Raw genomic sequence first — 17866 nt, 5'->3', positions numbered from 1 at the left:
TCATGACAGGAGAAGAGTGTCATTTGAATGAATGTCTTAGATTGATGTCATTAGCCTGTAAAGCTACAGGGTTTATTGGCATCTGTTAGGTCATGGAAAATATAGTGATGGAATGTAGGAAGATTTGAGAAAGAATGGTATCAGAAGTGACTGGTGACAAAGAGCAGAAAATTGAAAGTAATGGAGAAGACCACTTCTAGCAGCCCTTGAGTCTAATAATGATGATGTTGTGGTTGTTTGTTGATGATAATGATAATTTATTGGACTGTAAGACTTTTCTTTTGGGACACCGCGAATAGTGCTCCTTATAAGCGATCCAGATGAACCATAACTCACTACTAAAGGTGTCATCATCTTTCTCCACACTCCAGCTTAATGTTAAACGTAGTGTTGCACTTTTTATGTTACAGGCAACTCCAGGAGCTGTAAGGGACGCAGTCAAACATGCTATTAATGTGGGCTATCGCCATATTGATACTGCAGCTGTCTACCTGAATGAAACGGAAATAGGCGAGGCCCTTCAGGAGAAGTTTGCTGATGGAACAGTGAAGCGGGAAGACATGTTCATCACCAGCAAGGTGAGCCAATCGGTTTTCAATAATTATAAAATTATCTTCTTCTTCAGGAGACTGTAACGCCTAAAAATTACACCTTGGTTAGAAAATGTTCTTAGGTGCTTGCCCTTGACGAGAGGCAAACCGCTTTATTCATCTACATCTACATCTACATTCATACTCCGCAAGCCACCCAACGGTGTGTGGCGGAGGGCACTTTACGTGCCACTGTCATTACCTCCCTTTCCTGTTCCAGTCGCGTATGGTTCGCGGGAAGAACGACTGTCTGAAAGCCTCCGTGCGCGCTCTAATCTCTCTAATTTTACATTCGTGATCTCCTCGGGAGGTATAAGTAGGGGGAAGCAATATACTCGATACCTCATCCAGAAACGCATCCTCTCGAAACCTGGCGAGCAAGCTACACCGCGATGCAGAGCGCCTCTCTTGCAGAGTCTGCCACTTGAGTTTATTAAACATCTCCGTAACGCTATCACGGTTACCAAATAACCCTGTGACGAAACGCGCCGCTCTTCTTTGGATCTTCTCTATCTCCTCCGTCAACCCGATCTGGTACGGATCCCACACTGATGAGCAATACTCAAGTATAGGTCGAACGAGTGTTTTGTAAGCCACCTCCTTTGTTGCTGGACTACATTTTCTAAGCACTCTCCCAATGAATCTCAACCTGGTACCCGCCTTACCAACAATTAATTTTATATGATCATTCCACTTCAAATCGTTCCGCACGCATACTCCCAGATATTTTACAGAAGTAACTGCTACCAGTGTTTGTTCCGCTATCATATAATCATACAATAAAGGATCCTTCTTTCTATGTATTCGCAATACATTACATTTGTCTATGTTAAGGGACAGTTGCCACTCCCTGCACCAAGTGCCTATCCGCTGCAGATCTTCCTGCATTTCGCTACAATTTTCTAATGCTGCAACTTCTCTGTATACTACAGCATCATCCGCGAAAAGCCGCATGGAACTTCCGACACTATCTACTAGGTCATTTATATATATTGTGAAAAGCAATGGTCCCATAACACTCCCCTGTGGCACGCCAGAGGCTACCTTAACGTCTGTAGACGTCTCTCCATTGATAACAACATGCTGTGTTCTGTTTGCTAAAAAATCTTCAATCCAGCCACACAGCTGGTCTGATATTCCGTAGGCTCTTACTTTGTTTATCAGGCGACAGTGCGGAACTGTATCGAACGCCTTCCGGAAGTCAAGAAAAATAGCATCTACCTGGGAGCCTGTATCCAATATTTTCTGGGTCTCATGAACAAATAACGCGAGTTGGGTCTCACACGATCGCTGTTTCCGGAATCCATGTTGATTCCTACATAGTAGATTCTGGGTTTCCAAAAACGACATGATACTCGAGCAAAAAACATGTTCTAAAATTCTACAACAGATCGACGTCAGAGATATAGGTCTATAGTTTTGCGCATCTGCTCGACGACCCTTCTTGAAGACTGGGACTACCTGTGCTCTTTTCCAATCATTTGGAACCCTCCGTTCCTCTAGAGACTTGCGGTACACGGCTGTTAGAAGGGGGGCAAGTTCTTTCGCGTACTCTGTGTAGAATCGAATTGGTATCCCGTCAGGTCCAGTGGACTTTCCTCTGTTGAGTGATTCCAGTTGCTTTTCTATTCCTTGGACACTTATTTCGATGTCAGCCATTTTTTCGTTTGTGCGAGGATTTAGAGAAGGAACTGCAGTGCGATCTTCCTCTGTGAAACAGCTTTGGAAAAGGGTGTTTAGTATTTCAGCTTTGCGCGTGTCATCCTCTGTTTCAATGCCATCATCATCCCGGAGTGTCTGGATATGCTGTTTCGAGCCACTTACTGATTTAACGTAAGACCAGAACTTCCTAGGATTTTCTGTCAAGTCTGTACATAGAATTTTACTTTCGAATTCACTGAACGCTTCTCGCATAGCCCTCCTTACGCTAACTTTGACATCGCTTAGCTTCTGTTTGTCTGAGAGGTTTTGGCTGCGTTTAAACTTGGAGTGAAGCTCTCTTCGCTTTCGCAGTAGTTTCCTAACTTTGTTGTTGTACCACGGTGGGTTTTTCCCGTCCCTCACAGTTTTACTCGGCACGTACCTGTCTAAAACGCATTTTACGATTGCCTTGACTTTTTCCATAAACACTCAACATTGTCAGTGTCGGAACAGAAATTTTCGTTTTGATCTGTTAGGTGGTCTGAAATCTGCCTTCTATTACTCTTGCTAAACAGATAAACCTTCCTCCCTTTTTTTATATTCCTATTAACTTCCACATTCAGGGATGCTACAACGGCCTTATGATCACTGATTCCCTGTTCTGCACTTACAGAGTCGAAAAGTTCGGGTCTGTTTGTTATCAGTAGGTCCAAGATGTTATCTCCACGAGTCGGTTCTCTGTTTAATTGCTCGAGGTAATTTTCGGATAGTGCACTCAGTATAATGTCACTCGATGCTCTGTCCCTACCACCCATCCTAAACATCTGAGTGTCCCAGTCTATATCTGGTAAATTGAAATCTCCACCTAAGACTATAACATGCTGAGGAAATTTATGCGAAATTTATTCCAAATTTTCTCTCAGTTGTTCTGCCACTAACGCTGCTGAATCGGGAGGTCGGTAAAAGGAGCCAATTATTAACCCAGCTCGGTTGTTGAGTGTAACCTCCACCCATAATAATTCACAGGAACTATCCACTTCTACTTCACTACAGGATAAACTACTACTAACAGCGACAAACACTCCACCACCGGTTGCATGCAATCTATCCTTCCTAAACACCGTCTGTACCTCTGTAAAAATTTCGGCAGAATTTATCTCTGGCTTAAGCCAGCTCTCTGTACCTGTAACGATTTCAGCTTCGGTGCTTTCTATCAGCGCTTGAAGTTCCGGTACTTTACCAACGCAGCTTCGACAGTTTACAATTACAATCCCGATTGCTGCTTGGTCCCCGCATGTCCTGACTTTGCTCCGCACCCTTTGAGGCTGTTGCCCTTTCTGTACTTGCCCGAGGCCATCTAACCTAAAAAACCGCCCAGTCCACGCCACACAACCCCTGCTACCCGTGTATTGTAACGTACGTTTTCAAAACAATATATAACAAGTGTGTGTGCACTCTTAGCCCATTGTTTATTATCCGCATCTGCTATTTCTGTGTTACTTGAACTTTTTGTAGCCAATGTGTAATTTCTAGGTGTTACAATTTCATTCTGAAGAAGATAATTTTCTAATCACCGAAACCTATGTCAAGGGTTCTAATAAACCTGTTATGCAACTGATTTTTCATCCTTTCCTAGATTATCGATGGTATTTTGCGCATTGCACAACGTAAGATTTGTACATTACACTACCTTCGTCTAAGTCTTCAAAATATTGTACCATTTTACACTTTATCAACACTATTTAAAAACACTTCCTACGTGTATGTACTTAATCAGACGTTGTCAGCTTAACATGAGCGAAGAGAGAGCTCATTACCCAAGCGAGATGGGGGCTCCAATTTGAATGACGTCCTACCTCCACAACCACCTGATAAGTTCTCCCAAGCAATTCGTCCGTCGCCCTCACTTCTAACTTTCTTAGGCTTCAGTGGCATCAGCCAATCCACTTTACTAATACTGGTTGGTTATAATTAAAGTGCTGCTACTCACAGAGTTTATGGTGCGCTGTAATTATCATACGGCCGTAAAACTTGGTAGATACGCTAATGCATTAATGCAGAACCGATTTATGCTGGAAAAAATTATTTCCAATTTTGGTCACCAGGAGCAAATCAAGTGCTATATAGCATTTATGTGACAGTATGGCACCCACACTGTCATTTGACAGATCCTAACGTGAGTGAACAGCATGACTATGAAGACAGGAGTCTGTGCACTGTTAGTGAAACTCTCTTACGTGCATGGCAGAAAATTGGCTTTGGGGATTTCTAAAATAACGCTGTTATCAGGCGTACAATGGGTCTTTGTCTGAAGGGTAATGTACAGGAACATGTTGATCAGGTTCCACTGGAACTGCTGCGGTCAACTGTCGATGACATCGTTATACAGATGCAGCATTTCGTCACTGGCGTTCATGCTAAACAAATTGTGTAAGCGGAAATTGCTAATAAAATCAATATAATGCGTTTCTCACATGTCTGACCTCTTCTGACCTTTTCGTAATCCGTTAGATAAGGAAATATTTCTGCAGCCTTTCTTGCATTCATAGTGCCAGACGTGCACCTGGGAGCCAAAAGTGGAACTAATTTTTTCTAGTGTAAATTGATTCCGCATTAGCGTTTTAGAATATCTACCAAGTTTCGCTGCCATACGATAATTACAGCCCACACTAGTCCTCTGTGAGTAGCTGTACTTTAATTGCAATCACCCAGTATTTTCCCTTTTTGCAAATATAGCGCCCTATATCGGTTCCCTCAATGGAGACACTTATTTTTGAGTAACAATACTTGAAATAATTTTACATCCAAGTTAACTCTTACGTAACGTAAATTTCTGGTGGACTACTTTTTCTTCCTTGAGTCGCACAGCCCGGGACAGATCCACCTGTTAATCGCCAAGAGGTGTCTGCCTCTGCAACCTGCGTCTAACGTTTAGTACTTGCACCTTTTACATTCTTACTCTAGCCTCGCAGACTTTGTAACGGCGCGTTCCGAACTGCCGGCATAAAGACTTGACGTTTTCGGGTGCTCCGCTGTCCCACCATGCAACAATGGCTGCTTGCTGCCATCGCCCGCTACTGTCAACTCTGCTTATAGCGATCAATCGAAATTGAAATGTCTCTTGATCCCAAGCTCGGATAATGATGTGGTTTGCATAACTCTCCCATAAACAAGAACCCGCACCTCCACAGCTTATGTTTCTAACTGATTACTCGTCTTTCTTAATTTTTGTAAGTCCAAACTGTAAGAACTTCGAAATGAACGAGGTCAGTCAGAGGACATATCACTGCCACATCTCAGATCGTATCACCTTGTGAGTCAAATCTGGTACATAATATCCATGTTTCATTTCCTCTGCATTACGTATTCCCACCTCTCATCATATGAGAGTACAGGGTGATTATAATTACAGTTAAACTTTCAAACCGCTATAGAAATAACACCACTAGCCAGAATGACGTCAAATTGCAACAGAACATTATCGGAGAAGAGCGAAAACGTATGGTAGGAGAAGAAAAATAGTGTGAAAATAACAGAAAGAAACAGAAAATAACAGTAAGAAAACAGAGGATAAAAATGAGACTAAATAAAGAAAAAAGCAAGTACATTTCTACATCTACATCTACATTTATACTCCGCAAGCCACCCAACGATGTGTGGCGGAGGGCACTTTACGTGGTTGGTAAGGGAAGACACAGAATGCACTGAGGAAAACTTGAGGCGTGGCACATACAATAAGTGATTCAAACAGGAAAAAATCCTAATAGTGATAAATAGGACGCCCTTTACAGTGCTTGCACAGTATGCACATAGAAGAAGAAGTAGGAAATAAGAATATGATCCAGTTCTCGTTATGAAAAATTTTTTTATTCTCGAATCAGAAGCATACAAATTTACAGTTGCCATACACATCAATAAATATATACACACAAATTGTATTTATATTACATGTGCCCAGTACTTTGCAGCCTCCAAGGAGCTTAGAGTGGCTTGCAGGAGATCAATCTTCGTGCAGGATGTATGGTACAAAAGGCACTGGAGCATGTGGCTTGTGGTTTGTTCTTGTCCACAATCACAGGACAAGCCCCATCTCTTCAGGTTGTCTCTGGATCGTCCAACTCCTGATCGTAATCTGTTTAAAGATTTCCACACCAGCCAGCTCTCGTTGTGTCCAGGTGGTAATTCTTCAGCTTCTGGCGTCTGCCAGTGAGGCGTCGACTTCTTCCATAACTCCAGCCTTGACTTCTCTGGTGAAATGGTGAGCTTCTCGGATGTTCTCAGGAAGCTCTTTCGCGATCTCAGCCGTTGCTGTGGTGTATTCATGCAGTGGATGGGCACTGTCCTGTTCCACTTTCAGTCTCTCCTTGTTGGCAGCCACTATTCTGCGTATCCATGGTGGCGCTATTCCAGCCAGGCAGTAGAGCTTATCAGTTGGGGTAGGTCTTAAGCAACCCGTGATCAACCTGCAGGTTTCGTTGAGAGCAATGTCTACTTGTCTGGCATGAGATGACCTGTACCAGACTGGAGAAGCATATTCAGCAGTAGAAAAACACAGTGCCATTGCAGAACTGCGAATAGTTTGTGGATGTGATCCCCTCTGTGTCCCCGCTAGTTTGCGAATTAGGTTGTTTCGAGTGGAGATTTTCATTTTGGTGTTCTTGCAGTGGGTTTTGAATGTCAGAGTTCTGTCGAGAGTGACTCCCAAGTATTTTTGATTAACAGCTGTGCTTCTCAAGACTATAAATAGACAGGCCACTTTTGGAGTTTCTATATTGTCACGAGGTCCCATAGCAAATTCTATGATATCGTCTATGTCATGAATGTAGTCACATATTAAAAATATGATCTACATGAGTACAGTATGTGAAATAACACCAAAAAAATTTTGTATCACGAACTGAAATCTGTCAATCTAACTTGATACACAAATATTAAAGGAAACACACTGAATGATTTTTTGACTCTTGATCACATGCTAAGCTTTTAGGCCCATTTGCCTAGTTAAAGATGAAAATAAAGGTAGGTAATGAGATAATGTATACCATTATGCACCTTAATTTCACACATCTCATTAGTCACAAAACCGTTATGTGTATGAATAAACAAAACTGAAAGTTTTCTTGACACAGTTCCTTAACAGTTATTCTCATCAGCTTTTCATATCTGCTCCTAAAGAGTTTCTTTCTTGATGTGTTAGTGTGAGAAATATATTTTGTGTAGTCTCTCAATTACACTGCAAGAACTTTCAAATTTGACATTTTGCAAATATCTTTTTTGACTTTTTATGTTTTATTTAATTAAATTGTTTAAGTGATCGGAAATTTGGTAAGCAATTCAATAAAAAAAACCTGCTTGTTTCAGTTGTGGAATACACGTCACAGGCCAGAGGTGGTTGTACCAACACTTAAAAAAAGTTTAGCAGATCTTAAATTGGATTATCTGGACTTGTATTTAATCCATTGGCCTTTTGCATATAAGGTGAGCTGCACAAGAAATATTCAATGTTAAAAACACAGGCACAAAATAGCTATCTGGAAAAAAATGTAAAAAGCAATGAGATGCAAATTAATTCGTAATTGTAAAAATGTATATATAAATGTAGAGCAGAAAATGTAAATTATTTCATAAAGACATAAGTAGTGATAATCTCTTGTCCGACAGTAGAGGTTTTGATCAGTGAGAAGGTACCTGAGTAACACTGAGCATTGAAATCTTGGACTTACATTCTTCTTCAGAGTAACTAAAACTTTGGCCCTATGAGTTGAGTGTCTTTGTTGTTATACATATCCATTAATTATTCCAGTTTATCTAGAATGTTATCATCCCTCTCCTCTCCCTGTTGTCACTACCCACATGCATCATCCTTGTAGTGTTACATCATTCTTACTGCAAGCACATTACAAGTAGAATTTGCAAGTTATGTAGGTAAAGTAATTTACTCGGTGTGTGTCACTTTTTTTTACAAAACTTATGATGTGTACAAAATGATACCTTGTCATTTGCTATATTTTGTCTTCAAACACTGCTTTCTTGGAATAATACATTAGTGTTATGACTGTACTAATACACCTGTGGCATCTGAGTGTTCATTATGTTGGAAGCTTGATCTCTATTCCTTTCTGCCTCCATCAGTACTCTTTCTTATTTTCTCTTTTAATCCTAGTCCTACAATATCGTTCCTGCCTCCAGTGTTCTGTTCCATACAGGTGCAGACCTTTTAATATTATAATTATATTCTTCATAATTTTTTCCTTTTTGCCACGACTTGAAAAACTTGTGTGTTTCCAACTTAGCATCAAAGTGTTTATTATGTAATACTGCTTCATTTATTAAAATATCTATTTGAAAATGTGTAGTTTGTGTTGTTACTTTACATTATGAGTTGAAAATAGCGTATGAAATGATCTAATTGTTACAATAGGAAGGAGACAACAATCACCCAACAGAAAATGGAGCTGCAGCTACAGCAGACATCGACTATGTGGACACATGGAAACAAATGGAAGAGTGTGTTCGTTTAGGTCTAGCAAAGAACGTTGGAGTGTCCAATTTCAATAGCAAACAGCTCACCAGAGTACTTGAAAAAGCTTCAATCAAACCAGTTACCAATCAGGTAATGTCATAGTGTAACATGCCAATTTTTATCATATAAAAAACGAAAAGTAGTTCTTAATGAACTGCTTACATTCCTTTACCATTTACAACCATGATTAACTAGTCATGCAGTTCCTGATTCTTTATAAACCGAAAATTGCTCCTAATATGAACAATATGGGGCTATTGTTGAAATATACGACCGAACAATATTTTTATCTGGATGGGGATGAGCCAGGTACAGAACAGTAATACTTCAGTTTTTAAATTAAAACTGATAGGAAAAAAATATATTTACATGTAACCTAATATAGCAATAATAGTGATCCTACAGAGCCAGCCAAGCTTTTAATTTCAATGTATTCTGTGATTACATAACTGGTTCCCTCTTGTAAGTTACTTGAATGAGTAGCTTTTTTGTTAAATGTGGTGTGACATGGTTTCTTTTGTGCACTTTGAAAGCTGCAATATTGATTTATGGTACCTCAGAAATGAATACAAATTTTCAAAATTCCAGAAGGTTTTTCATTGGGATGGATCAACATATGCAATCATGTGATCCTGTGAAAAGCGAAGGTATTTGCGAATTTTAAATTTCAGCTTTAATATGTGTAGTATTCGCTTATGTGTAAGATAGTTACACATTATATAACTTCACATCTGTGTCTGGTGATGTGCTAGCAAGGTACATTTCGAACATCAAGAATTCATTGTGCACAAAAACGATAAATGTGTAATGTTTTGAAATACAGGTATCTGATACTATCCACTAAATGTAAAGTAAAAAAGTATATATGTATTATACCAATATCTACTCATTTCCTGGTGATCAATTTTAGCTACCTGTAATGGTATACATATAATGTGAATTGTCTGTTAATACAGGTTGAATGTCACCCTTACCTCAACCAACAGAAATTGATCGATTTTTGCAAGCAGAGAGACATACTTATTACTGCATACAGCCCACTCGCAAATCCCTCTATGAAGATGCCAGATGGTGGAGTGCCACTCTTAGAACATCCAAAAATCAAAGAACTTGCTGCTAAATACAAGAAAACAGTGGCTCAAGTTGTTCTTAGATACGTGGTAAGGATAACAGCTTCAGTATGGAGTTTATTTAATAGTAAAAATGAGAATTAGCATTATTAGGTTTGTTCTTATACAGTGAAATGAAAATGAGTAAATTTCTCATATTCTATAAGCTGTACTGTTCTGTGTTTCACACAGCCCTTAATTACTTTTCCAACTAAAAACATTTTAATTTTAATTCGAACATATTGTCAAGTTATATATCTGGTTTCTTGTCATCTTTGTGTGATTTAAACTACCCTCTTTTACGTACATGCTCATGTGAAAGAAATGATTTAGACTGTAGGTAGCTAAGAAAGGTGCATTTAACAGGTACTTAGATTGTGAGACAGAAAATGACACAACAGTAAGAAGCTTACAAGTTCCAAACTTGTTAAATGCTTTATTTTGCGTTAGTGTTAGTAAGATAGTGAAAATAGAAATCAGTCAAAATTTGCTTCTAGATACATAAACACATTGTATGTTAGAGCCGTATACACATTATGGAAGAACTTATTTACCAGTAACTGATACGGATTGTTCAACAGACAGGAATGCACTTAACCTTGCAGCAGTAACATTTTTGAAATTCTTATTTGATGTTAACAATATGCACTCATTGTTCTAACAGATAAAAAGAATGTTGTTTATAATGTGGAGAATACACTTGAAACGGTAATCTAAATGGAGAAAGCAGGTGATACAAAACAAACATGGAATAACTTCAAATTGCCTTCTCCTGGAGCTGAGTTTCTGGGTAATGAAACTGAGAACGATTAAACGTTTATTATATAAATTTACACTGTGAATGATTCTGAAAATGATAATGCAGGAAAACCAATTGCTAGTTTCTCTGGTAGTCCTGCATTTGAGAAGAGATGAGATGCAACTGCAAATTCTAGGTATGAGACAGGAACTGGGAGGAGAGAAGAATATGCAAATGTGTGTGTGTGTGTGTGTGTGTGTGTGTGTGTGTGTGTGTATGTGTGTGTGTGTGTGTGTGAGAGAGAGAGAGAGAGAGAGAGAGAGAGAGAGAGAGAGAGAGAGAGAGAGAGGTTTTTTTTGGGGGGGGGGCGAGAATTTATTATATGAATCAGGAAAAAATTAATATTTGTTTGTTGCAGTTTCAACTAGGTACAGTGCCAATACCAAAATCTTACAACAAAAGTCGAATTGAGGAAAACATCCAAATCTTTGATTTTAACCTCAGTGATGATGACATGGCCTACATCAAGACATTCAACAGGAACTACAGAATCTTCCCTTTTGCTGAGTAAGTTTCAATCACTAACATTAGTTTTAAGTTACAGTGTATCTTTCAATGAGTTTAGTAGTAGATGTTCTAGTGTCCCTTGTTCTTGTTGTGGTCTTCACTCTGAAGACTGGTTGGGTGAACCTCTACATGCAGGTACATCCAATGCAAAGCAAGTGCTTGTCTACTGCAGTGTACAATTATCTGAAGCTTTAGCCAAGCCCTGGTCTCTCTCTGGACTTTCCTCCCGCAACACTTCCTTCCATTACCAAACTGATGACTACACTATATTTCCCTTGTCTTACGTCCGTTGATATTCATCTGATACCCTTTTTTCGAGTAGGGTCGAAAGGGTCCAGGCCGGAAGGGGAAGCGTTATTGTCTTGGGAATGTTTTCATGGCATTCCCTGAGTGATGTCGTCATTCTAGAAGGCGCACTGGGTCAATGCAAGTATACATCTATCCTTGGGGACCATGTCCACCCCTGTATGCAGTTTTTTTTTTCTCGGCACGCTGGCATCTACCAGCAGGGCTATGCAACGTGTAACCTAGCTCACAGTGCATGTGCGCGGTTTGAAGAGCATCACAATGAATTTACCGTAATCCCGTAGTCATCAAACTCCCCGGATTTAAATCCATTCGAGAAACTGCGGGATCACCTCTATTGGGCTGTTCGTGTCAAGGATCCTCATCCGAGAAACACGGCCCAACTGGCCGTGGTACTGGAGTGTGTATGGCTCCACATACCTGTCGGTACCTTCCAGAACCACATCGACACTCTTCTTGCACGCCTCGCAGCGGTCCGCGCTGCAAAAGTTGTTAATTCAGGTGTTTGACAAGAGGTCACATTAATGTGACTGCACAGAGTATGTTTCGAAAAAAATAGTGAAGAGGTTGAAAATGGTTCAAATGGCTCTGAGCACTATGGTACTTAACATCTGAGGTCATCAGCCCCTAGAACTTAGAACTACTTAAACACAGGACATCACAAACATCCATGCCCGAGGCAGGATTCGAACCTGCGACCATAGCAGTGGCACGGTTCCAGACTGACGCGCCTAGAACCCTCCGCCACACGGGCCAGCATAGTAAGGAGGTGGGAAGATACGACCTGGATTTCATTACAATGAAGCGGAGATTCCGAAATCAAGTAATGGGTTGCAAGGCGTACCCAGCAGCAGATACAGACAGATCATTATTTAGTAATGATGAAGAATAGACTAAAGGTTAAGATGATCGTCAGGAAGAATCATTGTGGAAAGAAGTGAGATATTGAATTATTGAGAAATGGATCCTCATTGTAAATGAGGAAGAATTACAGGACGTGGGGAATGAACTGAATGTATTAATCACAGAGTTCGGTTTGAGGGTAATTCGAGAAAGATGAAAGTAATGAGGAGCAGCAGAAATGAGTTAGCGGAAAATTTATCAAAACTGTGGATTGCGAATTAGATTAATTGAAGGAGTTCTGCTACCGTGGAAGCAAAACAACACATGACGGACTAATCAAGAAGGGCGTAAATAGCTGACTAGTACAGACAAAGAGGGCAGGGCGTTCCTGGACGAAAGCAGTCTGTTATCAAATATCGGTCTTAATTTGGGGTAGAAATTTAAGAGAATCTTCATGTGGAGCACAGTGTTGTATGGTAGTGAACCATGGACTGTGGGAAAACTGGAAGAGAAGAGAATCGAAGCATTTGAGATGTGGTGCTACAGAAGAATGTTGAAAATTATGTGGACTGATAAAATATGAAGTTTTCCACAGAATTGGAGAGGGAAGGGATATGTGAGCACTGGTTAGAAGAAAGAACACACGTTAAGGTATCAGAGCGTAACTCCCACATGATTCTTGAGGGAAGTGCAGAGGGCAAGAGCTGTAAGGGATGACAAAGGTTCGAATATATACAACTAACTAACTATTGATGATGTTGAGTGTAAGCGTTACTTTAAGATGAAGAAGCTGACACAGGGGAGACAGTCAATACAGGTCACACCAAAAAGACTGATGATTCCAACCCTTCCCCCCCACGCCCCCTGCAAAAAAAAAGAAACTAAGATAATCTTATTTTATCCATAATCATGTTCTTCTTACGACCATACTTCTCTAATACCTACTACATCTAACTTTATCGTATCAATTTCTCTTTTTAAAATTTTGTAACTTACCTACAAACTAAGGGATTTAACGTTCCTTGCTTCGACCCATAGAACACCAAATTTTTTATCTCTGTTTGCAACGTCCACCTGTAAAGCTCCCTCTCGGAGATGTGAATGGAGGGCGTATTTTTACATCCGGAACGCAGTACTTTCCCCAATAGGATGCCATCAGTGTTGAAGAGCAAATAGAACTGCGTGTCATTTGGAGATTTAGTGGCTGCAGTTTTCTCTACTTTCAGCTGCTCACTGTACCAAGAAAGATATTTGAAGTACTTCCATTGTTGAATTACAGTCTCTGTTACAAGACAGGCCCAAATGACTAAATTCTGCATTCTCCATAAAAAAATTGATTGCATGCAATAGCTTTTACTATGAACTTTGCTTTGGTACAAACAACAATAATTATATATGTTTATCTCATAATGCTCTGATTCCCAGTGGTGTTCCTGAATATCCAAAAACTGGAGGACAAAGCCATTCTTTCATCTTATTTTCACATCATTCTTTGTAATTGTAGCTTCCTGAGTTGTTATTGGCACTTTTATACAGATACAGTTCTGCTCTCGCACTATATATACTTCCTACTTCATACCTGCTACTGTTACTTCGGTTATAAGAGTATTCGTCCCACTTGTAAGGTAACTGCAGCTTAAAAGTATAAAGTTCTATGTTTATTAAGACTTCAAATTTGCTACAAAATTTTTACAAATTATACAAACTGTTTGAGGTTACTTGTCTGATTTAGCTATTTTAAACAGAAATACAGGGGAAATTTATATGCTGAAAGTACATGTAAGTAACGAGTATTACAATAATGTTCAAATATCTGGTAATTAGGTATTTGTTAATGTGTATATCAATTCTGATGTCAGTTGCTGGTTTAACTTAATAAGCAAAAAGTTTTATTAGCAGGCTGGGCGTTTATAATATAATTTATAATACTTTATAGTGCAGAGCAGCACTTGGTGGTACTTCTATCAGGATCACTATCTGCTGTGAAGAAAGTTAAATGATTGGCGTTTACATAATATTTTTCTTTTTTGTTCAGGGCTGGCCATGACAAACATTACCCATTCCACGCTGAATTCTGAAGTGAAGTGCAAGATGTATCTGGACTACGCATGAATGAGTTTCAAAGTATTTGTGCTGGTATAAGGAGATGTGATAATATCAGGACTGTAGCAAAACATTTGGATTCAGCTATAAAAACGCACAATTACTTTGTTTTTCATGGTGAATGTGATAACATACACATAAAGAACACTCAGATTTAATGTTTACCACATTTGTTCAGCTCTTACATAAAAGAAAGAAGTTTAAAGATAACAGTTTTTTATCACTCCTCTCAGTGCTACCCATATTGTCTTAACTGATATTAAACTTTTAAAGTAGAAAATTGACTGCTTAGCTGATAAACATGATAACATTGCAGCTGCCAAGTATCCATTACAGAGATGTACGGTGGGTGTGTCAGAAATCAGTTTCCACGACAGTTCTTTACGTGAAACGACATCGTTTTGGTGTGTACATGTTGAAATTTTCCCCATTTATTTCCATGTGATTTTCTCTGCCAGTTTCTTTTCCACTTAACTCCATTTTAATGTTACATTTTCTCCATATCATAGATGACCCTTCTTGATTTCTTTTCTTAATACTTTACTATCCTCCCACAGGCGAAGTCTATGACGGCTACTTCGTTAGTGTAAAGGAACTATTTCGGTTAAGCTTCTGAATTATTTTTCACTACTTACTATTACTATTCGTAAGTTTTCATAGCAGCTCTTAAAATATCCGACAGTACCCACATTTATCGATTTGTGTTTGCTGGGAAACAGCATATTGGTTCTTTAAGATATAGTAAAGGTAATCCTACGTATGACAATCGTTTAAAACGTAATGCACAGCTTGAGGATTGGATGATGTGACAGCTCTGAAAATTACTTTAATTGCTATTAGAGTCTCGAAGACGAAGCAAGGACTTTGTTTCATTCATAGGTTATTTTGTTTTTAAGTAATTTCAATTTGAAATAAGGTCCACAAGTGTGTCAGATATAGTGACTGTTGAAGATCAAAGTTCGTACATTTATCTCAAAACTTTGCGTGATCAAATCCAGACGGAAGTACCCGTTATTTTAAACGAAGTTTGTGCTTCAAATGGTTCAAATGGCTCTAAGCACTATGGGTCTTAACATCTAAGGTCATCAGTCCCCTAGACTTAGAACTACTTAAACCGAACTAAACTAAGGACATCACACACATCCAAGTCCCAAGGCAGGATTCGAACCTGCGACCGTAGCAGCCGCACGGTTCCGGACTGAAGCACCTAGAACCGCTTGACTAGAGCGGCCGGCGAAGTTTGTGCTGAGTTACCTGTTGAGCACAGTATAGTTTCATTTTGGTCTATCTTTTTTCGTGGTGGCTATGACGGTGCAAATTCAGGAAGGCTGCAAACATCAACTATGGATGGAAATGTGAAACCGATGACAGTGCTATCGAAGAAAATTAATTTGCGAAATATGAATAACATTCAGAAATGAGGGCTAATAACGTGTGTAAACCAAACTCTGACAAATGTCGCAAGACACGAGAAAGTTTGCTGGCAAATAGACCTATCATTGTTTGACTTCTGAATGGAAGCAGAAACTTTACTGCAATATGAAAGTCAAGCATCATTTCTTCAGGTCGGTTGCTGTTGACGAAACGTGAATTATTATTTCTTCAGATTTATTGCTATTGATCAAACGTGGTTCAGAGAATTTCGTCTGGGGTTGATATCAAGTCTAATAAATGGGGTGATTCCATGTGGAAAAGAAAAAAGAAAGAAGTCTGTGTGCTCAGTCATAGATCACGAAAACAATTATTATTGCTTGTGATCGACAAGACATAACTGTAACGGAATTCCGTCTGGAACAAGTGTCACATCAGGTTACTGTTTTGACTTTAAGTACAAACTTCGCTGAAAACTGTACATACCGTATCTCGGTCTCCGTTACTTGAATCTGAGCCAGCTAATCACCGTAAGAAAATTCGACCGCACGTCAGAATTGTTCTAAGAGAAAAGCTGCGCCAGTAGCGTTGCCGGGGTTACGTACGCAGCTGAAGAGACGCCACTACAAGAAACTTGATTGAAGTGGCACTGTGAGCTGTTGTTTCCACACAACACAGCAAAATTCTTGAGGCACGTTTTTCATTATGGCGTCCAGCGAAATCACATGGTTGGCATGGTGTTCATTGTGCAGGTTATGGCTGCAAAGCTGCGCCAAGAACTAAGAGGAATAAGAAGAAGCAAACGCTGGGTCCTAAAGCCGATGACATGCAAACTGACATATACCCTAACGAACACGAAAATTAGTGATTCCAACAATAAGGTATCATAATTTATGCAAAGTACTAAAAAAAGAGCTTCACCCGCTGATTCTGTCATTAAGTACCTGCTTATCACAAATTTAAGACCTTCTTGTCCCGATGACACGAACTTAATTAAACCCGAGGATCTGAATATATTACCGGTAGTCAGCGTTAGGTTTTCCGTAACTGCAGAGATATAATTTTTTCAATTTTGAGAATGAATTGAGCTGCTGCCAGATTAAAACTCTCTTATTAATAAACCAACCATACTTTTTACCTGCGAAGTTGTTTACATACATACAAAACTGACACAATGATATACGAGGGGCGTTCAGAAAGTAAGCTCCGATCGGTCGCGAAATGGAAACGACTATGAAAATCCGATAAAGCTTTGCACAGATGTGTTGGGTAGTGTCTCTAGTATAACCCCAGTTAGCATCACGTCGCTCTTCTCATTTCTGAGCTCGCAGTGAGCGCGTAAAGATGTCTAGAAAATAGTGTCTGCCGCCAAGTACGAGGGCCTGGTGAGAAATTTCGCCTGAAGCTATGCAGCTAACATTACATAACTGTCGTGCTGTTTCTTCTTCAAGACAATTCTCAGCCGCATTCTGCAGGGGCAATGAAGATGCTCCTGCATCGTTTTCAAATGGAAATGTGAGATTACCCACAATACAGTCCGCAATTGTCTCCCCCTGAGTTTCATCTCTGGTCACATGAACCGCTGTCTTTGAAGACAACATTTTGACACAGACAACGAGGTGTAGGCCAGCGTGGAGAATTGGCGGAAAGCACTGGCGGCTGCCTTCTATGATGAGGCTATTGAAAAGTTGGTACAACGCTATGACAAAAGTCTAAGTCAGAACGGCGACTACGTAGAGAAGTAGCTGAAAGGTGTAGCTAATTGTTACAAGTAAAACATTTCTGATGTTCACTGTGGTTTCAATTTGGCAATAAATCGGAGCTTACTTTCTGAACAGGCCTCGTATATACATTCAGTGCATAAATTTGTTACTGAGTGCTCAAACGCGCTGTGAATAAATTGCTAACTGTCATGCTCCACGTGCGGAAAGAATTTTCGAATTCGTGAAACTCGATTACAGCACACTGTTCTCACGCACTGATATATTTACGTTACACACCAGTACGTTACGCGCTACAATTCGGAGTCCTGCAGCGGCAGAGAGCTGCAAGTATGTAGATATGTGGAATAAAG

General features: G+C 39.7%; 1 protein-coding gene across 1 annotated transcript in view; it reads left to right on the top strand.

Annotated features, from left to right (window-relative positions):
• LOC126204403 (aldo-keto reductase family 1 member B1-like) overlaps positions 1-14631 on the top strand; it is a 37472-nt gene extending 22841 nt beyond the window's left edge. Inside the window, exons 2-7 of the mRNA XM_049938781.1 lie at positions 411-578; positions 7593-7709; positions 8653-8844; positions 9711-9914; positions 11021-11169; positions 14354-14631. Of these exons, the coding sequence (XP_049794738.1) occupies positions 411-578; positions 7593-7709; positions 8653-8844; positions 9711-9914; positions 11021-11169; positions 14354-14396 (873 nt within the window). The 3' untranslated portion in view covers positions 14397-14631. The remainder of the gene's footprint in view (positions 1-410; positions 579-7592; positions 7710-8652; positions 8845-9710; positions 9915-11020; positions 11170-14353) is intronic.
• Positions 14632-17866: the final 3235 nt, after the last annotated feature.

This window comes from Schistocerca nitens, chromosome 9 (genome assembly GCF_023898315.1).
Source record: "Schistocerca nitens isolate TAMUIC-IGC-003100 chromosome 9, iqSchNite1.1, whole genome shotgun sequence".
Taxonomy (NCBI): Eukaryota; Metazoa; Arthropoda; class Insecta; order Orthoptera; family Acrididae; genus Schistocerca; species Schistocerca nitens.
The sequence above is the reverse complement of the archived record's forward strand: the minus strand, read 5'-3'. Positions and strand labels throughout refer to the sequence as shown.